General features: G+C 40.0%; 2 protein-coding genes across 8 annotated transcripts; both read right to left on the bottom strand.

Moving 5' to 3' along the window:
- Positions 1–3614: 3614 nt before the first annotated feature.
- On the bottom strand, positions 3615–4902 carry ier2a (immediate early response 2a). Its single transcript, XM_077212924.1, has one exon. The coding sequence runs from the start codon at positions 4775–4777 to the stop codon at positions 4217–4219; it is 561 nt and encodes a 186-aa protein (XP_077069039.1). The 5' UTR covers positions 4778–4902; the 3' UTR covers positions 3615–4216.
- Positions 4903–6365: 1463 nt separating this feature from the next.
- nacc1a (nucleus accumbens associated 1, BEN and BTB (POZ) domain containing a) lies at positions 6366–23422 on the bottom strand. Of its 7 annotated transcripts, none has more exons than XM_077212919.1 (6): positions 23219–23422; positions 18091–19107; positions 15431–15601; positions 13388–13493; positions 13206–13303; positions 6366–11088 (listed from the first exon to the last, which is right to left on the bottom strand). In XM_077212919.1, the coding sequence occupies exons 2-6, from the start codon at positions 19076–19078 to the stop codon at positions 10781–10783; spliced, it is 1671 nt and encodes a 556-aa protein (XP_077069034.1). In that variant the 5' UTR covers positions 19079–19107; positions 23219–23422; the 3' UTR covers positions 6366–10780. The 7 variants fall into 7 exon arrangements, with proteins under 7 accessions (XP_077069034.1, XP_077069038.1, XP_077069033.1 ...); XM_077212923.1 differs by having other exon boundaries at positions 15431–15598; positions 23219–23394; XM_077212918.1 differs by lacking the exon at positions 23219–23422 and adding an exon at positions 21449–23093.
- Positions 23423–25259: the final 1837 nt, after the last annotated feature.

Raw genomic sequence — 25259 nt, 5'->3', positions numbered from 1 at the left:
CCTCATGTCATTTCAAACCTGTATGACTTTCTTCTGTGGAATATAAAAGAAGATAATTTGAGAAATGTTTCAGTCAGGTTTTTTTCACTGTATTTCAATGGCAACCAAAACTGTTTGATTACTAACAGTTTAAAATCTTTTTAATTGGAACGGCATGAGGGAGAACTATCCCTTTTAAATGGTCAATGTTAACAAGTTAAATAGCTGAGTTAAATATTTTTTTCTTTTAAATGTAGATAAATTCTTACAATTTTAGGTCTGGTTTCACAGACGGGGCTTAGATAGCCAAAGTAGCTTTTTTTAAAAGTAGCTTTTATATGTGCCTTATAAAAAAAACATAACTGTTGTGCGTCTTGAGACAAAACAATGGCACTGATATATTTTAAGATATGCCAGTGCAGGTTGCTTTCCATTAAAACAGCTCAAACATGCATTTTAATCTGTGAAACTGGGGGTTAGTGTATTTCCAAGGCTAAATAATAATATTAAAAATCATAGATTTTTAATGTGATCGCCGACTGTATATCCCACATATAAATCATGAGGCCGCACATAGACAGAGCATGTTGGCCATGGGTCAAAATTAACTTGGGCTTTGGCCAAAAATGCACCTGCACATTTAAACTAAATCTATAATAATAAAGTTAAAATTTTATTAAAAATATCGATTGCGGCATTAGAAAGTGCATTGTGTAATATTTAGGAGGATCTATTTACAGAAATGCAGTATCATATAAATAACTGTTTTCAGTGGTGTAAAAAGACCTTACATAATGAACCGTTATTTTTTTATTACCTTAGAATGAGGCATTTCTATCTAAATATTGCGGGTCCCCTTACATTGAAATGCGCTGACATGTTTCTACATCAGCCCTAAACGGACAAACGTGTTTCAGCACTATGTTGTTCTTTGTGCAAAGAAGCTAGCTTAAGTCAGCTAATAAAACACTGACACAATGATGAACAAGTAACAATTATATTCTCAATAACATATCGGTTTACTAAATTGACTAAACCTAATTTCTTAATTTATCTTTGTAAAGAAACCTCATTGCTTAACTGGTTACTCTCTGCTGTCTCAGATGATGACATATTTTCCTGTCGGCCACCACAACTTCTGGTTCCAATTCGCAACCTCACCACTAGATGCCGCTAAAAATTACAAAGTGCACCTTTAAATGTAGATCTGCTCATGTTGCATCATACTTTGAACGCGTTTTACAGGATAAAATTTTTATTTAAAATCTATTTACAGAGTATATTCGTAGCTTTGAGCAATGTGGCCAATCACAAACATATCTGATGATTTCTTGAATGCAATGGACAATCAGGTATGTTTAAGTTGGAATCGCCTCGCCACTCAAAACGCCATAGTTTTTGTTCGGTGCTGAGATCTGCACACTCAAATCCACTTGTTATAATTTAACTTGTAACAAAACATGTAGACAATATGTAGGCTAAATAAGATATGTATTGTACAGTTAGCTTAATTGATTAGCAGAACTTTTTGAAATTGCGATGAATTAAGATGAGTAACATGGCGATTATAGGCTAAAGGGAGCGCTTTTATGCATGCTTTCTGGGCGATGATCCATTCGGAATTTGAAGAAAACGCATGTAATGCTGCATTAGGTAAAGCAGTAGGCTATTTTCGAAACTGGCTGCCATGCCAAACCACGCCAGATAGCACACGTAGGCTATGTCTGCAAGATGTCTGTTAAATATCACTTAATCTTAAAGGAATCTGCTGTTTACTAACATCTCAGACGTCTTTAACATATCAGTTTTACATAGGCCTACATTCTAAATCATAAACATCTTAAAGACATTTTCTTAACGTCTATTTGACATCTGACAGGGAACGTCCTTTATTACAGATTAGCAAACACTCTTAAAAATGCATCTTCCCGATGTAAACACGCACATCAAATTGTAGCCTACGTCTCTGTGGTGTAGCTATGTGTGCTATCAGGTTTGCCTGTTCAAATTATAGTGGTTTGACAAGAGTGTTTGTGATGTGTAGGTTGTTGATAGGCAACACGTAGCCTAACTATTTCATGAGATTATATTTATTATATGACAGGATGGGTGTAATATATTTATTAGAATGTGTTTTTCACATCTAGTCTTACACTACAGTTGGTCCTCCGCCTTAATTAAGGCTGCGTATCTCATTTGGGTGGCATGTGGCTACATTATTAGTTTGTTCCTTTCGTTTTTACCCTTGCTCTATCCTTTTCTGATCCTACGTGTGTCTTTGTGTAGACTATAGTTCTGCTGATCCGAGTGTTGTAAATTCGTTTGGTCAGGAGATTGTGGGAGCTAACAGTGCATTCCTGTTAGATTTCAGATACTGGAGGATCAGGTTTCAGACTCGAGAGGAGAGGGGAGGCTCGTTCCATTAGCAGGACAATTGATGGGCCATACAGGCATTCAGCAGCTCCCCCTCCCACGGCTGTCTGCTGTATGTCGGCCAGATGTGCGGATGTGTGAAGGGTGCTGTCCTTCCTCTAGTCTATTAATACCTCCTTCCGTTCACTAGCACATTCCTCTCTCGCGCCTGCCCCACTTCCTGCTCCCTTAGGCTACTTCCTGATCCAACATGGGGTATGATTTTGCTGGGTCAACAAATATAGCCTACACATGGCTCACATGCAGATTTATCTATCTTGTACACCTATATACACCTATTTAGCCTATCATAATCTATTACACAAATAAGCCTATTTAATTCAGTGTTTGTTAATATAACGTGGCCACAAAGTGAATCAGGTTTTGAAACAAATACAAGATTGTAGTGTTGACGATCTGTTATAAACTACTATTATATTGATTCAAATAAGTGTATAGGTAGCCTATAACGTTTCATCAAGTCGGCGAGTGCTAAAAAAACAATAGAAATCGTGTGTTTGCGAAGGTAACCATAGAAACAATGTCGCTCGAGAGCTGTAGCAAAAATTGTCATTATTACTCTAACATATAAATAATAGGCGATTTATGAGTTGGCAGACTGTAGTACTACTAAAGGCACCAAAGAACAAATTTAGGTGCGCGCAAACTAGACCGTCAACAGATTGCCGCCGAAAAATATTCCTTGAAGTCTTGTTCACACATTAGAGTTTGGATAGTAGCCTTGTGATCCAATAAGGTATGTGTGAATGTATGTGCTCAAACAACTAGTATAGCTTTAACGTAGACTTTTAAATATAGAATTCAGAATAAGGGAAATGACTAATAAAAATGGGTTAAGTTTGTGTTTAACAACACTTAAACACAATAATAGTAATGGGCCATTAATTATCAGTCAAACGACTTAAACGTTTTACAGCTTCGTCTTTTGTTACCCATATCCTGAGCCGGTTATGGGGGTTTAAAAGAAGTGGGAGTGTGAAAAGAGACGACAGCAGCGATTATCCGGCCTGATGTGCTCACGGCCTCACCGCTTCCTGCCTTCCGCGAACATACAGATCCTGCCCCCTAGCCATCCGCACCTCCGGTCACGTGACCGCGGAATACTTTCAGCATAGCGCATACAACTACATACAAGCCTAGCTGACTCCGTCAGATCATTTCCTGGATTAATCGGTCTCAAGATAATGCGTCACACACAAAAATTAGATGTCAGAGAATATTTTATTGTACAAAACTGAGGTAGATAGTTCATATCATCACAATGTCTGTTTGTAGTAGCATTATGTCATGTTGACCAGCTGGAAAATCCCTGGCTACAATGTTTCAACTGGTTTAGGTACTGATTGGACCAGGAAGAAACCAGCTACAATGTTCCGAAACAGCTTAATATGGGTTTTCCAGCAAGGAGACCACAAAAATCCCAGTCAGTGTCATAACTGGACAATCCCGACGGCATGAGCACCATAGACAAATACAGTCTGAACACCACATGGTATAACCAGATGGCCAATAAATAAATAAATAAACAGATAAAGTTCATGTGAATGTCCGTGGAAGTTCTCTAACACTTCTCGCTGAAGTAATGACACCGCCGCGACATGTCTTGATTCCTGAATCAGAGAAACGCGACAGTTTGAACAAGAACCATCACACCTTTTTCCCAAATCAACCCGCTCTCCGATGTGCTGTCACTTGTTCCACTGTGAGTAATCAGCAGTTATGCGTCACATAATACGCTTCCGTCTGTAGTGCGCAAAGTTCACTTCACTATCACTGTGTTGTTGTGCCATTGCTGTTTGTCTTTTCAAAATGTCACAATTGTTCTTGGCATAGGTAGAAGTGACAGTGAGTCTAGCGCTCTACCGCAGTTGGTGGAATTATTCAGAAGAATTCCTCTGGCCTCTACAAACTCCAGTTTGGCTTTTTTGCACGGTAGGAAGTCAGGATCTGTGGCTGTTTTGCTCCGTCGCTTTCTGGAGTGACGGTCCGGTCTGGTTGGGTTGCAGTTTTCTTTGTCCACCGTGAGTCCTGCGGGGTTGTGTAGATGTGCATGACCCTCGAGTCCGGACCTTTGCTCATCCTCGGTGGACTGTGTCGCTATCGCGCGCAGAGGTGTTGTCGTTGAGCTCGTTGTGTCCATGGGCTCTTCTGTTTGCGATGTGTTCTCTGTGACACTGAGTGTGTCGGATTGCTCCATTTTCTCGCTTGTCAGTCGAGCAGAGTGGTAAATGTCCCTTGCAGATTTCATGACGAGCGTCAGCAACAGGCTCCGGTGGAGTCGGAGTCCACCACGCTGGGTGCGAGAGCTGTAGATTTTGCTTAACGCGTGGACCATAATCTGCTTGGCCTCTGCTGTGACATCCATCGTTCTTAGTTATTCAATTAACTTATATCCTCTTTTTAATTATACAAACAATATTTAGGCAATTTCCTCTGAGCTCAGTTTACTTTTACGGTCGTTTCATTCACCGAAGTAAACCTCAGCGTTAAGACAGCGGGCTTTATATAGTTTTAGTGACGTGTTCGTTTGTGATTGACACTCGGGCTCCTCCCATGAATTGCAGCTCTGTTCGAGGAAATAAGTCAGAACGTGTATCATTCTGCTTCTGATGTAATCAGTCAGAAATTTTTTTTGATTAAAAAATTAATGATCAATACCTCTAGACTATCAATGACCTTTATATATATATATATATATATATATATATATATATATATATATATATATATATATATATGAGATTGTTTTATTGTAGCCTGTATTTTATTTTAAATTATTGCATTTTTAACTAAAATGATATATTATATAATTACTGGAAAATACTACATAATGACAAACGCATAAGAAGTCCATGCAATTTTTCTAGCCTGGGATAGATGTGCTACTTTTATTTCCATGGATATATGGTTAGCTTCCGCATTCTCTTATGCCCATAAAAGGAACATCCGCTTGTCGGTCCGCTCTATGGAAAACCCATGATGCGTGGGCTCGTTCCGGCTACTTCCTATTGCCTTATTTGCTTCAAGAGAATTCGTCATAGCCAATAACCTCACACGACACGAGCGCGTCAAGCTTCCTCTGCCCATTTACGGGTGGATCCAGCTGTTTTCGCGTAAAACGTATAACAGCACCATTTTATCAAACGTTATGATGTTTGTTTGATGTCGTTTAGCCAAATATTAAGTTTCTAAATTCAGTCCACATTCAATTTAGTTTTTGGACGAAAGAACTGTAAAATTACAGAGGTGACACACGTGAGACGAGATATGCTATCAGACTTCCTTTGTTCATACATGGTAAAATCTGCTAAAATACTTTTTTGGTTATCAAAAAGGCAGTTGATCTATTCAATGGGATATACTAATAATAATAATGAAATGTTAAAGTGCACTATCAAACATCAATCTCTGGATTGCAGACATGATCAGGTTGTTAAGGAGTTGCACAAAGTCAAAGTGTTTCTCTGTGATCAGGTAAAGCTACAGTTTACGGATTAATAAACTCTCAATAACCTCCCAAGGTCTACATGACACTCTTGTATAGCCTGATAGAGGAAAATAGTACATTGAGTTAGTTCGAAGTAAGACTTAATTGATATCTATACATCCTTATAGGCGCTGAAATCTATACATCCATAGTCCGTCCTCACCTGACTTCCAGAGGGGCTGCAAGATTCCTTTTTGCAAATAATTAAAACACTTTCTAGCTCAGTACATTTATCTTTTTCCAATATAAATATCTATAATTCTTAAATCAAATTACATTTATTTGTGAAGCAATATATTAAGATAAGAAAATAAGACCTAATATCACTTTTTAAAAAGAAAAGAAAAATAAGAGGTCTTCTTTAAAACTGGAAAAGAGATCTGCCAATGGGTATTTTTTTTACATATATTTCATATTTTTCTCTTTTGAATAATAAATCAAATAAGGTGCCAAAAACACAAAAATCTTTGTTACAAACTTTTATTAAGATATTCAGCTGTATCCTTTGACTTTTCTCTTACTCTTTTTTTACAGTAGTTAATGTGCAATTACTTTTGATAATATTGGGTCACAGTTAGGGATTCACAAAGTTATTGGCACTTTGAACACAGACAGAATGGAGTGGATGAGCACTGGCGTTACAGGGTCAGTGCATGAGCACAGCTGGGTATGGGTTACAACTCATGCTGAGAGTGCACGACTAACAATCAAACTTCATTAGTGCTTCTATGTAATATACAGTATATAGATTTGTATAGGGATGTAGTCATAGAAAGTGAGACACTGCATTGTAAAAAAAAAAAAAGTTCACAACCTGTTTGTTGTTTTGAGTGTTCAAGCGAGCTGATGTCATCACCCATCCTGTCTGTATTTCTCTGTAATTCGTGATACCATATCCGGACTTCAATTTGTCGAGCTGTCACTCGTTACTTTACCAAAACATTTGCAATGTTGGGTTATAATCCATCTCATTTCAGGGAAAAGACTGAAAGCAAAGTGTTGGGGTGTGCTGGAAGAGAACGCTACACGCAGAGAAGAGGTGAGAGTATCTTTTTATGCTATTTAGAGTGGAATAGCAATGCTGCATTCTGGGTAAAGAGGCTTAGACTGACAAAAAAAAAAAAAAAACCTGCAAGCTAAAGGAAAACCTGTAAAATGCAGCGAGTCCGTTGCTTCAAAACAGACGGGTCCGGTTTCTGCCTTTGCAGAGAGGAGAGACAGTCACTATTTATAAAAGAGTTACATTTTTAATACACAGCTCCATACTCTCTCTTGCAAGCTGTCAGCAATCCACCAGGTTACTAATTCACAATGATCTACAATGCACAGTACCCCCAACAAACTGTTACAAGGAAGAATGACAAGACTTATGGGCAGTTAAACTCTCACGCTCTTTCTAGACCCTCACAGGCGTCTGCCTTCTAACTGCTCTGTGCTCCGTGACACAGTCAGACTGAATTGCAAGGTGCCGAGGAGCACGTCTATGAACGCGAACCCCAGAAAAAGGTGCTTTACTCGGGCACAGAGAGCAGACAGATAAGCAACGTGATATGGACATCCTGGCCTTTTTTGATTAACACTGGTCCCTTCATTCCCACTATATACTTGCCTTAATAAACCTATCATACCAGGCGAGACATACGTTTTTTCCTAAATAAAAATAATCCTTTAAAGGTGAAGTGTGTAACTTGAAACTAATTCACAAAAACAATGATTGCAGCGTCTTTCGGGCTGGTTGTGATGCTCAAACAAACAGAGCAACCTTTTGATAGCGCCACAGTGTTACACCTTTCGGGAAAAATCAACCATCAAATGGCTTACTTTTAGCATTTTAACATTGAAAAAAATTACACACGTCACCTTCAACTTCCCAGAAGGAGAAAAGCCATCTTTTTTGGCCACTAAAAGTCATCTTTCTCAGTTATGACACCCCCTGGTGTTGAATAAGTAGTACATTTAAACCGCAGTAACAACACACAGACAGCAGGTGGCGCATGGACACAGCGGTTCCTCTCCAGCGACGCATGCAGCATATGTGATCTGTGCCATCAAAATGGAGGACACATAAACACTGGCACAGTCATAGCCAGAGAGAGGAGCGCAGCCACTCCATGCCCAGATACACACGGAGTCCGTCTCCCGCAGTCCTCCTGAAAAGGCACCAGTGACCCAGCAGGCCTTTAACATCTAAAGAATAGCACACATAGCACCAGTTCATCCCTCACCGTGCCCCTACCCTCCCAGCACTTTAGTCGATAAAAAGAAATTAAAAAATACTCAGTACTCTATCATCAGTCAAACAACTCTATTTTGTATCCTTAAAAAACTTGGCAAGTCAACTCTTCACCTTGAATTAGTAGTAGTTGAAAAGTAAATACAGTACACGTGGTCTGCTAAAAGAATGGAGAAATGAAACAGAGAATGAAATGAACGCATGCAAAATTCCCAGATGTTGATTTCGTAGGATGTTATACATTTCTACACTAGAGGCATTATTGTATTCTGGTCCAAAAAAAAAAAAAAAAAAAAGGAATAGGTCACCGGTCAGACCAGAACCAGACTGCATTTAAGACGTAAACTTGCCAGGAGTTCACTTTATTTGCTACAACTCTAAAGCCTGAAAACAAAACAAAAGAAAACTACAATTTTCAGATATACAAACAGCAGGTAAGCCAGACTTGGTTATGAAAATAAAAGAAAAACAAATTGAGCTAAAACAAGAGGGGTGAAAGACCTAATGTAAGCCATTAATTAAAAAGACGAACGACCTGTTAAAAACGTGGTCAAAATCTGTTCAACAGTCTCTTCGATATTTACATCAGTATTCAACATGGTTGGCCGCAGACACAGGGGTGCATCCTGTTATGGGCCAGATACCGACACATACACATCCACGAAGTTTAGTCCAAAAACCATCGATTACGCTCTACAAAAAAAGGTGCACAATCCACCACTCTCCTCTACAAAAAGGTGCAAAAGGCTCTAGTTCAGTCTACGAAAAGGTGCAAAGAGTTCCATTTCTTCAGAAAGGGGGCGGCTACTGTATGTGTCCCAGGAGATCAGATGCAAAAAAAAACATCACTTATACAAACACGCGCGGCCTACCAATTTGGGCATGAAATATTAAAATCGCCTTAAGTATCGTATTTCTGTTTTTGTGAGGCATGTGCATATAAAACCCATGCCTGAGTGCACATTAAGACATCACATGCAATCCCATTCAAATTCTGATGGAAATCTGGATTATGCAAAAGTTCTCGGTTATGGCAAACCTTTAGACAGCCGAAGAAGCATCCGTATGAGAAGCCTCCGATGAATAAACACAGAAACAAACACCCTAAATCCCAGAATCAACACATCACCCACATGCAAATACACAGTGCCAACTATGTGCAAGGAATGTATACAGATGGTGACTTGTGCGGACACACACATGCTTGCCTAAGCGAGCACAGACACACACGCACGCACACATGCACACACAGCTGCCCAAACAGGGACATGAGCAACATGGAGAGACTTAATCATTCTGCTCCTCCTCTCCTGGGACACAGGCAATGTAAACCCTCCTCCACTCCCAAACACACACAAAATCAGGCCCAAACCTTAAGACAGTAAAGTGACTAACAATAAGAAGCACAACCTCCTTTCCCCCTGGGCTGTAAAAGTCTGTTTGTGTGCGATAATGGGGGAAGAAAGCTAAAAGGTTTACACGCTAAAAACATTTCGTTTTTATGTCCTACACAATTTTTCTTTTCAGGGGATAGTTTATCCAATTCTGTCATAATTTACTCACCCTCATGTTGTTCTTAAACTGTATGGAACACAAAAGAAGATATTTTAAAGAATGCTTCAACTGTTGTTGTGCAAACTGAAAGTCAGTGGGGTTGAAATTATCGTATTAATTGCGTCACTGGTCAAAACGGCCAATCGAATTCTGCTACGGGAACGATGGTAATCCAGATACAAGCCAAGCACCATTCTTTGAAATGTAAGATAATCCTTATGCAAAAATATTCCTCATTATTCTCACTATTTCCATTTAAAGCCCAATAACAAGGTGTCTCTTGAGGGGAAAATAAAAAACAAAAATAGAGATTTTAAAACAATCCCTCTCTCTCAAGCTCAAAAGGTGTGAGCAGATAAATATATTTTTATCCTTTACAGTCCTTAATCTTCTTTCATCAACTCTGAATTCATATAAAATCACGAACAGTGGAACAAGTAGAAGGGGAAAGGAGAAAATGGTGACATAAAAAACAAAGAACGTGGCAGACTAAGATCCCACATATATTTTGGGAGGAATGGAAGGAGAGGAGGATATCAGATTCTTTCCATTTTAGACAGAACGAGAGACAGAATATGCCACCTTCTTCTCCTCTCCTCCCTCACTACTTTCTCCATCTGCTGTTCCTTTAGATCTTATGACAAGCATTTTTCCTGTCTCTCTCCTGGGCCAAATACAATCGGCTAGTCTGACATAGCCAGGTAGCTACAAACTAATACATTCAAATTCAGTAGAGTGAGATCAGGGAACATCGGGCCTCCCGTCGCAATAACTTTTCCTGGTCCTAATTATGTATTCCTATAGCATCGGTGACTAGATTTACTTGCCGAGCATGGAGGCAAAGGGGATCTTCTGTGCAAAAGAGGGTTATTCAGCAAAAACAAAAATGATTGAAAAGAAAATAGCGCCCCTGGTATAAACCCCCCGTGTTCCTCCCGACACTAGACCGTGCTATCTCCTCCAATCTCCTACCCGACTCTCCCTTTCCCATCCCAGGCAAAAGCAGCAGAGCCCAGAGTCACGCAGCGGGGTGGGAGGCAGGAAGGAGGTGGGGCGGCAGAGAGGATGGGGCAGGGCTTTCCTCGCCAGGTCGCTCACTGAAACAAAGTGCCGTTGTCTCCGCCCACACCCTGCAGAGACTCGCTCGAGGATCCTCCGGTCTCCACCGAAGCGCCACCCTCCAGGCTTGCAGTCTCAAAGGTAGGCTCGCCGCTGAGGCCGTCCGCTTCCATTTTGATGCTGTCAGGAAGGAAATTGGCATAGGCGTCGCCCTCTGCCATCAGTAGCTTCAGCTTGGGGATCCAGCTCTTCCTCACCACGCGCCGAGCGTTAGTGCACATGTCTGCCGCAATGGCGTTCATCTCGCTCTCTTTAAAGCTGGTGGCGAAGTTCTGGCAGTAAACTGTTGACATACGGGAGAGAGTCATTTAGGGCTGCAGCTATCGATTCTTTTTGTAATCGATTAATCTAGCACTTAATCCATCGAGTAATCGGATATTTTTTTGTGTGTGTGTTTTATTAACAGAATAGTTATATTAAACTTGTGTCTATTTCAGTTAAATCTGTTATAAGTTATATACTATAAGTTATATAGAATGCAAGTTATAAAGCTATCTCATATGTGAATTTTCCTTTAAGATGTTATAATATAACCACTCTAAGCATCTAAGCATATTTGTGTATTCTGGTAGTTTAACGCTGAAGAAGAGCTGTAACGTGACTTGTTGTTGAACACGCAGTAAAAGCTGACGCACTTTTTGTTCCGTGCGTTTTAACTGAAAAATGAGTACTGCGAATCTTTATTAAAAACCAACAGGCTGGGGACTTTAATTTTTTTGTTGTTGTCTGTAACTATTTGGGAGACGTGAAATACAAACAAGGTCTCGCAAAGACTGCAATACAATATTTGTTCCTCCATCACGTCCCGGTGTGTACAGTGAATGCATGCTGAAATTATTGTTGCGTGGCTACATAAAACTTTAAGCATATGTGATGCATTGCTGCAATTGGTCTGACTGGTGTGTGTGTGTGTGTGTGTGTATGTGTGTGTGTGTGTGTGTGTGTGTGTGTGTGTGTGTGTGTGTGTGTGTGTGTGTGTGTGAAGGGGTTCTTTTTTTAGGCTATACTCTCTTGCAATTGAACGTGATAGTTACGTTTACTACTTAAAAATGTCATCAAAGCTAAAAATCATATCTAGTCAAACCGCATCACGACATCGCTACAAATACAGTATGGGATTAAAATCAGCGAACATCAATAGGCTTAGACTATGTTACCTTGTTTCAGCGAGTTAAGTGTATTAAGTGTGTAATGATCCATCACTTTAGACAATTTCTGCCGTTTATTTAAATATTTATTCTCCTCCATCGCGCCAACTAAATTCAAAATATATGCTTCCTGAACAGGTCCGTGTGAATAAACGGTCTGTGTGAAACAACAAATCCCTGCGCCACACGTATAGGAATTTAACGAGGCTTCAAGGCAGATATTTGGCCTCGAGGAATTTTTGTAATCGAGTAACTCGAGGAATCGTTTCAGCCCTAGAGTCATTTCTAAAGGCACGTTCACACCAAGAATAACTAAAACGACAATTACATCAGCATCCACACCCATAGATGATAATGTTCTAGTGGTATCGTGATTCGGTTCAATACACAATACTGATCTCACAATATTTTAAACAAAGCCAAAATAAAGTTTACATGTTTTTTTGTTTTTTTTTAAGTTTACTTCTAAGACATGATGTACAGTAAACAAAAAGTACTGTGGCTGGTTACATAAACTGCTAAAACTAGTCTTACAACTTAGTCATTTTAATTTTGTTTCTTCAAGAAAACTTTTTTTTAAGTCAGTTACATAAAAAGGTAGATTGGTCTCATTTGAATCCAAAAAGTAAGACTGATTAGCCCTAACTGCTAGTAGGTCAGAATAGTTCAGGGGTCGGCAACCTATGGGGTAACCTCTGGCACATGAGAAAGAGATAAAGCACCTCACACCTGCATTTCTGATCTACATTGTGAGGTAATTTTTCATTTTAACATAGCTTGTTTTAGGAGCTAAAATACTAACAAAGTGTGAGAATTAAACTGCACAAATCAGCGAAAGTCCACAACTCTGACAAATCACTAGCGTGACCGCTTCGCATCACATCCTGATAAGCATTCCACAATGACGGTGATGTGCAAACTCTGTTCACACGTAGTGGGGTTTAGTAGGGTCACATTGAAAATCTGTTATTCAAAGTCTAATCCAAACCTGAAAACAAACTTGTTGGATTTTGAAAAATTTTATGGAAAATTGCTTCATATATATTTAAAGTTCTGTACTATTTCTGTTACTTATCAAATAAGCAAGTTTGTGATTGATCAAGTAATTTTTGTTCATCAGGTTTCAAAATGTGTTCATATTTAAATTAATCTGTTGTGAACGTTATAGTTATCGTACTTTGTGTAACAGGCCTTCATAGGTACCCAAATGAGGTGCTCTGAGTATCTGAGGTGTACAAGTTCAAGAACTCACACTTAACAGCGTGCAACACGCGGCTGTCCAGCGGCTTACGGCTGGGGTCATTGGTGGAGGAACGGATGCCAGTTCCACAACTGTTGGCCAGAGTGCTCCTATGTGTCAAACAGAAACAGGAAAGTTAGAGGCCTTACACTTTCACTATTATGGAAGACATCTTTAATGTTTCTCAGACTTACCTATCGAAGAAAGCAGCCAGAAGCCTCCTTAGAAGGACTTTGTGCCTGGTCCCTGCACTGACGTGACAGTTCATCAGCTGAGCTCGTGAAATGTACACGCTGGTGCCTGTGGACCACATACATGAATCTCGCTTAAAAGGTGGGAAACTTAATTCATATGAATGTACTCAAGATATACAAGCAGATACATATTGAAAGACTGACAAATGCTTTATGACTCATCGATTTGCATGAATGCATTCAAATCCCAAAAATGAATACTAAACGAATGAATACTAAATCACACAAAGCTCAGAAAGAAATTCAGCTCTCCTTATAGCGCTAAAGATCATTCATGCGTTAGTACTGACTGTGACTTGTGAAGTTTAAGCTCTGACTTTACTGCAGTTTCTAATGCAATAACTTTTCAAACACAGAATACTATATAAATAAATCATATCTAGCTGCATTTGATTTATTAATCTCTTCATTTTTTTAATTCTTATTTAAAATAAGAATTTACTCATTTTACTCAAATTGACTCAGCCAGTCACCAGCTACTAGTTTTCAATCTATCATGGATTGAACAGCATTTTTTTTTATATATAGATTCTACAGTGACTGTCAAACAATAGCAGCACTTTAACACAAATAACTCAAGAACTAAATCGATTGGCTCTAAATAAAGAGTAAATTGGCAATATCAAACGTGTATGAAAGAATTTCTTTCATACTATAATATACACATGCTGCTGTTTTGGAGAATTTTTGTTTTTGAAACAAAATGCTCACCAAGGCTGCATTAATTTGATCAAAACTACAATTGTAAAATATAATTTATTTTATTTTTTAAATAACTTATCTATTTAAATATATTTTTAAATGTAATTTATTATTTAATGTTTTTCTAATTTATTGTGTAATTTCTGTCTTTCGTCACTTTTGGTCAATTCAAAGTGTCCTTGCTGAAAATAAGAATTCATTTCTTACATAAAAAAAATCTCATTGACCCAAACTTTTGAATGGTTATATATATATACATACACACACGGTGGGTTCTAAAGGTCTAATAAATACCATTCACATTTAAAACCTGGAATTGAGTTCATTAGAGTAAATGCATTTACATTATACTGAATCATGTTTTCTAGATGTTACACTGTATATACACCACTTATAAGATTGACTGGCTGTTTGTGTCTGATCTTCAAGTTGTACAGGACTATAGATGAAAAGTCAAAACAGTCGTCAATCATTATAATTCAAAAAACAAAACCTGCCTCCATTGGATGGGCGGGGGCGGGGTTACTAAAACAACATTTGAAAATCATTCAAAAGCTCATTTTCCATCATGCTCTTAATTAAACATTTGTCTCATTTCCATTTTTCCTGTTCACTCCTCCAGCGCTCCGTATTTGTTCATCATTTAATGACTTTCTGATGACATTTTTCCCAAAGACCTTTTTAGAGTTTGTCCTCTCGTCTTGTTTCAATTCCTCATTTCATTTTCCACTTTATGTTGCTTCATGTCTGGTCTTGTTCGAACGCTTTCTTTTATCGTATTTGTAAAGCACTTTGAGCTGCATGTTTATAAATGCGATTGCTGTTTAAATAATGTTTCAGTGATTAGTGGAATTCCTCTATTATGTGTACTGAACAGTTCCAGTCGGACAGCTCAGAGTCACTTAAGGCCACGCTTTACAGCTCATAAAAGCCTCCATTACCTTAGTCACTCAACAAAACCAGTTCTACACCACAATACCAAAACATGGCTTCTCCAAACACGGATTGACCTATCAATCACCACCAGAGATCATTTGCTTTTCATTGGCTATTGAACATGACTCAAGTTGTATGATGCTGGTTTTACTCCCTATTTGTCTCTTCTATAGATTAATATTATTTTCTCAGCAGATGTTTTCTTACAGTGCATACAGGGTGATATGACGACTGCTTGAGCAACAAAAGAATGATTTATCCCACTATAATACACCTCTCACTCAAGATGTTTTGGTTCATCGGTTGCGTTTTCTTAAGGAACAGGTACAATAATCAGACTCAGACCTGAAACTAGCTCCAGTTTCTCTGCAGGGTCACCTTCCTCGTAAAGTTTGGGATGACAGCGGTTGCCGATCTGAGCGATGAGCTCTGCAGGGAGAGAGGCGAGATCCTGTCGGCCGCGCATCCTAGGCCGCGTCTCTGAGTGGTCCGGGAGGGCCTCCACACGCTCACCTGCTGAAGACGAGAAAAAAAGAAGAAGAGAAAGGAAGTTTATGGAGAGTAGAGAAAGTGTGAAGACAAAAACGTGATCTCAACACACGCTGTCTAGACAGTTGTGAAGATTAAAGCAGCACTCATGTCTTTTGACTGAAAAACAGACAGATAATACAGACCTCTTGGGACTGAGACTAATAAAAGACCTGTGAAATCCAAAGGCATCAGAACACATTCAGTGTTCATGCCGTCTGAGAGAAGATAAGACTTTCTGATAAAATATTCATGAGCTCCAAACAGTTGAAGCATTTTAACAAAAAGTGTGAATTTAGCTATGATGATATTCCTACTTAAGAAACACAATAGAGAGTAGACAATAGTTAACTTGTTAAAATGGAAGCCAAAAAAAGCAGGAGCCTGTATACATTACAACACATACAGGATCAAAGCAAGTGCTGGTGTGGGAAGTGCTATTTTAAAACTTAAATGAAAATTCTGTCATCATCAAACCTCCATGACTTCTTTTTTTCTTCAGTGGAACACAGAAAACAACATTTTAACCATGTTCTGGTCGTTTTCTTTCCATGCAATCATGAACAGGGACTGGAGCTGGCTTTTTGTGTCATTATTCAGTGAAAATGAGTTGATGAGAGAAGTAGTGATGTTAGTCACATCTTTTCAAAGAATCAGTTGATACAGTTCACAAAACTGGCTTAAAATTAAAGTGAACAAAAGTGAAAGTGACATGGGAAGGCCAAATATGGTAACCCATTCTTAGAATTTGTCTGCATTTAACCAATCCAAGTTAGTATTCATTCATGAATCCGACTGACCCAATGAGCTCAACTGTAAACAGCTCACGAGAGGGAAAGTCTGAATAAATAATAGTTGCGGAAAAAACAACTTATTGTGATGTACATCGGAATGTAACAGATTAGCGAAAAAAGGAAATGTATGGCAAGAACTTGATTCTATCCATTGGTTGTTGATTGAATTGAACTCAGATGTGGGATTTGCAATCAACTACATATGTCACCAGATAACTTTTGAGTAGTACAGTATATAGACTACACAGTATACATAAATAGAATATATATAATCACATGTTTTGCAATGATCACTCAAATGTGGTGATCAAACACTTGTGTGACAAAGATATGTAATTGAGGGAGGGTGAATGATAGAATGAGAATGATACATTTGAGCTGTAACCAAACTAGTTTGCATTGCATGTTCTATTCTATATTATATTCTAAATACTGTTGCATACTCTTCACTTTTCATAATCTTCACTAATGACTTGTCTTTTAATTTAGTCACGTTAAATAAAATAACTTCTATCAATAAATATATAAAAAGTGTCACTGGCAAAACCTTATCATCTTCTATTATTAGTCTTACTTCCTCTAGTCTCTACCAGTGGAGGAAGAACTCAGATATTTTTATTAAAGTACAAGTAATATTACCATAATGAAACTGTGTTTAATTACATATTTAAAATAGTATAAAAGTACTTGTACATAAGTAGTCAGCAAAATGTACTAAATGTGAAACAAGGCTACTCTTTATGCAAAATTTCCCTATAACGTAGCATTATATGTTATGAGCTTTAACACTGTCTCTACACCGGACGTGGCCGCTGTTTCACACGAAAAAGCGCCCGTTACAAAGCAGAACGAGGCATCGGTTTACTGTCTGAGATTTTTTTTTACGCCCCATCCAGTGTAGACCACATCACTGATTATAATGGGTTCAACTGCATTTTGTCGCGTCCGGTGTCTTGTTCAGGCAGCAGCAGACGATGTTCGTTAAGGTGTCTTAACGATAAGTTGCTTACTAGTACCAGTTCGGTGGTGGCATGAGTCTGTTTAATGGTGATCTAACGCTACGTTCTCACCTGGTGAGACGCAATGCTATAAAGTAAATAAACAATGTCCCCGTCTACTCTCACAACGAGCTTATCATACTTGATTGCTACATTATATAGCTAGCCATGTTTCATACCTTACCAGTGGAGTGGAAGCTAATGTGTGCGCGTATCTTACACCATGTCTGAAGTAGAGACCCCCTTTTACTGAAGTGACTGGTGTCACTACATTGACATGGATCACCATTAGCAAACAATGGAGCTGGACAAACTACGTAGTTACACAATTTACAAGCATTTTATCCGCGTTAAATGTTCTGTAAAAAAAAATCATATCGCAGCATATACGCCGATATCGATATACCTGCGACAGGCTCATACCGGCCGATAAAATCGGCAGACCGATAAATCGGTCGGGCTCTAATTTTTAATTCTGAAAGCTCCATTTCACATTCATTGTAATTGCATGGAAAAGACTACGAGTACATTATTAAAATTTCACCTGTTCTTTTCCATGGAAGAAAAAGTCATCATACAGGTTTGGAACAACATGAGGTAGAGCAAATGATTATAAATAATGACTGAGTCAATTATATAAATAATTTTAAGAGTTTAATTTCATGCAGCAGAGCTGTGGACTCACCTGTAGCTCCCACGTTTAACATGCTGTACATGGTGTACATGTTGCAGATCTGCCTGTACTGCTCTTCAGTGCCATCGTCCACTGCCTCTTCCTCTTCCTCATCATCATGGTAAGAGATGGGGGAATCGCTGGCATAGGCACTCAATGTACCGGGGCTGGTGCCTTCAGGAGTGGCACTGCTCGTGCCGTTGCCATTGGTGCTGCCGCCGCCACTGTGACCCCCCTGGCCCATTCCTAGACCCATACCAAGTCCCATGCTACTTTGCTGCTGGATGGCGCTACCACGTGCCATCTCTTGGGAAAAGCGGGCCGCCTTCCTCATCCCTCCTCCTCCGGCTGTGCCCGAGCTTCCGCCGCCTTCCCGATTGCTTCCTTCCCAGAGCCGCTTGGCCACCGGCGCACACACCACAGAATAGGGCGAAGCCTCCGGTTGCTCTGTCTTCACCCGAGACACCAGGGGCAACGGAGTCAAGCAGGAAGTGGGCCGACTGGCTGCGCCGCCTCCATTTGCCGAGGCCCCTGCCGCCGTCTGGGTGACGGGACTCTGAGGCTCCGATGGAGGAGTTTCTTCGGTATGGAGGCCCTGTGAGTCGCAGCTGGGCGAGCTGACCTTCAAGAAGAACTCTGTGCCCTTCTCCATGATCTGCTGGATCTGGAGAAAGCCAGCCGTGTACATGAGCAGAAACTGGTCTCCGACGTTCATGCTGAGGCGGCCGGTGTAGCAGAAAGCCAGGATCTGCTGAAAGCTCTGCGGCTGTACGGCCGGGGGCAACTCCACCACCGTAGGGGTTTTGCTGCCCGCGCTGCTGTTGAAAAGGTCACGGAAGTAGGAGCTGCTGGCTGCCAGCACGGCGCGGTGAGCTTTAAAGGTGTGTCCTTTCACCACCACAGACACGTCGCAGTACAGGCCCTGTAGCCGCTGCTCGTTTAAACACTCCAGGACATTGTTGCCGAAGTTTGGGATCGCCATCTGAAGGGTCTGAGCCATGGCGCTATGGCCAGCTCCACCAGAGAAATCTGAGCGGCACCAGAGGAACAGAAGGAGGGAAAGACAGATGGAAGAGAAAGAAAGAGATCTTTGTCAGCAGCATTCTCTCAGCAGCACAGTAGTTCATCCCTTAAGACTAATTGCAACCGTCATTTGCTTTTGAAGCAGTAAAATCCACTAAATCTAACATAATTTATTGCAGAGAAACAAATGGTTATTGGCAAAAGACTGATACATTAAAAAGGTGGTGAAATGTATAAGACCCCAGGGATGAGCCTGTAGGCACGTTTAGCAGACTGGCCTAAAACATGCGAACTCTGAAAAATAATATGGGGGTTGGCGAGCCGCCTCTAAAATCCAGTGAGCAGGATGTGACTGCTAATCTGAATGAGATGGTGATTCAGCTGAGACAGAGATAAAATGGCACTCTTTACAGTACTACATCAGGGGAGGGAGAGAGTGCGAGAGAGATACTAAACCAGTGATTGAGGTCATAGTTGAGGAAGAGGGTGGAAAACAATGGGCTTTGACTGACACTGCAGTCAGTCTTATTACTGCTAAATGTGACACCATGAGCAAAGCCATCATTACAGCTCACAGCCGTGCTGCTGGGGAAATTCAATATATCCTGAACTTTCTACTTTAAAATTATAAACTGTGGTCTGTTACATTTTGAAGCAACAAATACACTTATATTTGTTTGTGTGTGTTTGGGGGGGGGGGGGGGGTGTTACTTTTTGATACTTTTTGCGAGTCAGCAGAAAGAGAAGCAGAACTTTCTGCTAAGGTACAGATTGACATTTTTCCATCAAAAGAAAAATGGTGGCTTATTGTTCAGCAATCATTTGGTGAAGTAAAAAACAGCCCTCAAATAATGTCAGCTAAACAAACACGGCAGAATAACACTGTGATGTGATATACTTCACACATTAAGATTAAACAGTGGTAGGCAAAACATCTGGGCACATGTTTCCCACACAAGCCATCCCATTAAAAATCACTGAATCTGATCTGATCACACAGAACTAACAGGACGTTCGTGGTAAAAGAAGTACCCTCTTTGTCTGACTTCAGGCTTGCTCCCCCCTCCCTTGCATGCACACACACAAGCCATAGACATCAGACAAAACGGCTTGTTTACAGTTGGCCAGAGAGCTGTGGCACACATACACACTGAGAGGCCCAGGGTTTATTTAAGAAGCTTTCCCTTGGGGTGGGGGAGGAGAGGGACACCTTAGGTATAGTTATCATGGTGTGTGAGAGAGGGGGGCACAACATTTTAAAGACTGTCCTCACAACTCAAACTGCCTGAATGAAACTTTCAACATGCAACCAATTGAGTTTTGGAGTCTAAAAACTCCTAGGCCTAAATAAAATAATCTTAGAACTTCAATCTTAATTTAGTAATGAATAATGAAGTATACTCATGAAATTCAAATTTCATAAACGTATTCTCAATGACAGATTCTATACCTTAACTAGTATGTACATCCAGGTCAACTGGGACCCTTTTAGGCAGTTTTTGTTTTTTTTTGGAAAAAGTGATTTCGAACTGAATGTCAGTGGTTCTCAACCCTTGTAACTTCAAGATCTCTTAAAATCAAAGGTGCTTGTAACCTTTTTGTTAACAGAAACTGTGGCTGTAAATATATTAAAATAATTAACTGTCATTATTATTATTATTATATTTACTTAACCAGTAAAAAAAAAAAAACTTGATCTACAAAAAAGATTTTGGAGATAACATGTTTTAACACATTGTACCTTCTTTAAGCAAATATTTGTTTCTTTGGTGCTGAAGAATTTCTCTGCTCAACTAGCCTACAACTTTTTGAAATGAAACATAGCAGACAAACATCACCAAAGAATTAAACAAATGCCACCACAGACATTTTAAATACAATTGTTGAAAAGGGCCAAATAATGAAAGTATATTTTGTTGTTCAAGGTTGTATGCTGCACACACACAAAACATGACTGAGTGAAAGCTCAGCAAAATGTGAAGTCCCTGATTTTCCATTACAGTAATTTGATGCATGTTACACTATTTATACATTTAGATGTATATTAGATTACATGTTATTAGTAGATTTGGCATTTTTATTGTTAAAATAACACTCAAATTTAATATGATTGTGGGCCCCTTAGCAAGTTTACCAAGTGCCCTAGTGGGACTTGGGACCCCAGTCGAGAACCACTGATACACTACGAAGAAAACAGCACAGCTTTAGAATCCTATCTAATACTGTGATGTCAAGCTTGTGTGATGGAAGTGCAGACGCAGCCACTGAACATACGACGGTGCATAAACTAACACTAATTCAGCAATGCTGAACAGTTCAGTAGAATATAAGTAAATAATGAGCAAACCTTTGGCCGCCAGCCCTGCCAGTACAGCAGTGTTATGAGGCTGTGTCGGCGGCAGGCTAACCGTGTGTCAGTCAATCTGCCCGTCCGTCCGCAGTTCTCCACTGGCACGGGCCGTGAAGGGGGGTGAAGAACGATGGCAAAAGCGCCCACTATGAGCCACTCTGTGAGAAATGCAGCACCTACTTGCGAGCGAGCAATAACGCAGGGGAGGGAAACGCAACGACGCACAGAGGGCCGCGCGAAACGAGCAAGTTTGCCGCTCTTGTCCCGTCTTTGCCAATGTACCGCACCGAGAGCGAGCGTGCCTACATTCTCGGGCCTAGACGGGTCCGTCTCGTGCGCGGCACCGCTGAAATGAGTGTTCGCCCCGTTCTCCACCCCACTCAATTACGACGGCAACATTCAACAATCTCGAACGACTGAATGAGCAGCCGGTTTTTAGCATCCTTAATACCCAAGTGCATACTTTTCAGTCCATAGCATTTCAAAGTTAATGTTCCATGGCGATTTGCGCGCTAGTTCGGATACCCCACCTTATATCTTATTTCACAGACATCAACAGGTCATCCCGGGACAAATGCACGAACTGGGGGCGAGCCAGACTGAACCAGCGCTGACAGCAGAGGGGGTCAGCTAGACTCCGCCAATAAGAAAATGATTGAACAACTCGTCGTCGCCACAACAACATCAATCACGCTCAAAGTGGTATCTTCAAACTAAATTCACAAATAGGAGCCTTTCGGTTAACAGATTAAAGAGATCCCGGAAATCGGGTTTTTAAATTAGCCAGATCTGACTCCGGAACATCTGCCAGCACGCGCGTTCAGCCATGTCAGTGAGGTCGGTGAAGTGGTTAAACTTTTTGTTGGTACCAATAGTCTGCGCCCATCCCCCACCGCACACCTTCCCCAAAACAATGCCCCCCAAACATCTCAGCGCCATCCTATTTCAACCAAAATGCCAGGACAGCCGCTCGCGCGCCGTCCTCGCGTGTCACGCAACCTCACATGACCTGCTGCGGGGATTTGAAGGCAGGATACTCACCCCTAGCTGGAGGCCGTTTCAAAGTGTTTCAATGGAGTCCGACGCGCTCGCTCTCCTTCACTCTCTCGCCTCGTCTGTCTCGCGCTGGAAACAGCCATTCATTGTGGGCATAGGCGCGAAGTCGATCGCAGAGCCATCGAGCCCGAACTCTTTTTCCAGCGGGATCCGGAGCGCAGAGCCACTGATCATGCATAGACTAGACATGACTCCCCATCGTCACTCAATCGCATGATCATCACAGGCGCAGCCTCAATGCCAGGAGACCTATCCAGCGTCGAGATGTATTTGCGCATAGGCTGGGCACAGCAACAGCGAAAAGAGCCACCGCCTCGTTTCCATACGTGTGCGCAAAAAGTAGGCCATGCCTCTACGTCTCGCCACACAGATCTCCAATGTAGAGCTCGCGGAGAACGCCATGAACTGAGAACAGCACACTGCGAGGAAACGTTAACATCAAATAAAGTGTGCTTATATTGAAGCAACGTTTAGTGTTGGGGTGTTTGACTGCGTCCTGAAATGGGTAACTTAGCCTTTAAGTTCGGTTCATTTGCTTTTAATATTTCTTCGCATATTTCTTAATTATAATAAGATCCGAAAATCCTCTATGTTTCATTTTAACAGCTCGATATAAAATAATCCCTACAAATATTCAAATGAGGCTTGTGGGCGATTCTTGATTGCAAATGCTCATCAAGAAATTGTATATGGGAAGCATGACATACTCACTGTTGTCTCGAATAGTCCATGTAAAATTGCCCGCACCATCTGCAGGTCATATAGCCAACATCTATGTGTTGTAAACTACAGGGAAAACTATACGAACGCGTGACGTCACATGGTGACCCTATAGATGTCCTTACATTACCCCGGTGAGCTACATTTCCAATTGCATTTTTGTGTCTGGAAACGTGCGCACGGGCTTCCGTAGTCACGAATTATTGAAAGTGAAAACACTGGGTTGCCAGATTGGTGTATGTTTATTATTATTACGCTGTAAACAGGAGCACTAAACCAGACCCAGAATGATGTGTGTGTGTGTATATATATATATATATATATATATATATATATATAGAGAGAGAGAGAGAGAGAGAGAGAACTTGAACTTATGTAATTTTTCCTATGTATTTTTATTAGGCTACGTTAATTTTTGTGTGTGTGTGATTTATATTTCAAATATTTACGCATTATCCATAGTCTAAATTTCACATTACTGGTAGCCTACATAAAAAAATAAAATAAAAAAAACTTTACTGGCTGGCACATAAACAGAATTGATATTAAATTCATTGTATTAAGAACTAATTTAAAATATGAACACATTTTTATTGCCAATTAAATACATAATAATGTTAATTTTTTATGAGTTGTTGAATGTATCAACATTTGGTCGCAAATAGCTAGCTCATCTTAATTTAGATTAAAACAACAATTTGTAAACATTTTATTATTTATAGGCCTATGTACTGTCGTTCTATTTAACTAAACTGGCCTGGCCTTTTTTTGGACATAGCCATGTCCAAAATGTATCTGACAAATATATATATATATATATATATATATATATATATATATATATATATATATATATATATATATTTTTTTTTTTTTTTTTTTTTTTTTTTTTTTTTTAAGAGTTTCAGGCCCCATGTTGTAGGCTACCTTTTGTGGAAAGTACCGTTGTGAAACGTATGCATTGGAATATTCAAACAAAAAGGAGTAATGCCCTCTAGTGGCATTATTACAGTATCTCAGGGTGCAGAACTTTTTATTTTCTTCTTTGAGAAGCTCATGTAACCACTTTTATATTAGTCTCTGAATCTTCTGCATTCCAAATATTTGACCATTTAAGTGTCTAATGTTTACTCTTCATTTACTAGATATTGTGTAGGCTATCTAAAGCCTGTTACAGAGTTAGTTACATTGAGCATCATAGGCCATATGTGTCTAACTCAAGTTGTTCTTTATTTCAGACTGCATCCTGCACATCATAGAACTGTTGCACGTTATGTACTACAATAAATACTTGCTGAGCAACATAGGCGTTTTTGTTGCATAACATGTGTTAATGTATGATAGCACACCTGATTCTGCTACTCACTATTTTAGTTTTGTGTATTTATGTTACTATTAATATTTCACCAATTAATTACTTAAGTAGTTTGGTCATATGTTATGCGTCTGCTACATTTGCATATGAGAAGCAAGCAACCTACAACATTTCGATGTGTTCAGCATCTGCAGAAAACACTTAGGCCTACAGGAAATGTGTCACCACTGACGGCAGGTGCCGCGTGGCTGTGTTTGCCTGCTGAAAATTACATCCATAGTTAATTCACAGCTTGAACACGGATTGTCTGGAGAAAAGAGTCGTCAACTGACAGATGGCAGGGGCAAAGATGGAAATCGTTTCAGTTTAGGGAAACCATATCATACTGTAAGACTGATTGATTGATTACTTCTGCTCACCACTTGATGGCAGCACTTGTACATTGAAACTTGGTGATGCTAAAGCTGCTTGAAGAAGCATGAAGTGGAATGAGGAACAAATTAACCTTATGGGTCAGGGTCACACACGTTACGTAAAGACCCTGATAACCTCCAGACATCTGCTAACTATATATCCATTTGTAGAATGAATGCTGTTTTGACATGGTAGCCTATTTCAACAATTACACTGTGATATACGTTCTCTAGAACGGGTTTCAATCCATGATGCCACGGACCTCCAAATATGATCACCCTGATGCGAGGGCCCTCGACCTTA

Source organism: Siphateles boraxobius, unplaced genomic scaffold (assembly GCF_051911475.1).
Source record: "Siphateles boraxobius isolate OS27281-9 unplaced genomic scaffold, OSU_SipBor_1 66, whole genome shotgun sequence".
In the NCBI taxonomy this organism is placed as follows: Eukaryota; Metazoa; Chordata; class Actinopteri; order Cypriniformes; family Leuciscidae; genus Siphateles; species Siphateles boraxobius.
Note: the sequence above shows the minus strand (reverse complement) of the source record. Positions and strands in the feature narration are given on the sequence as shown.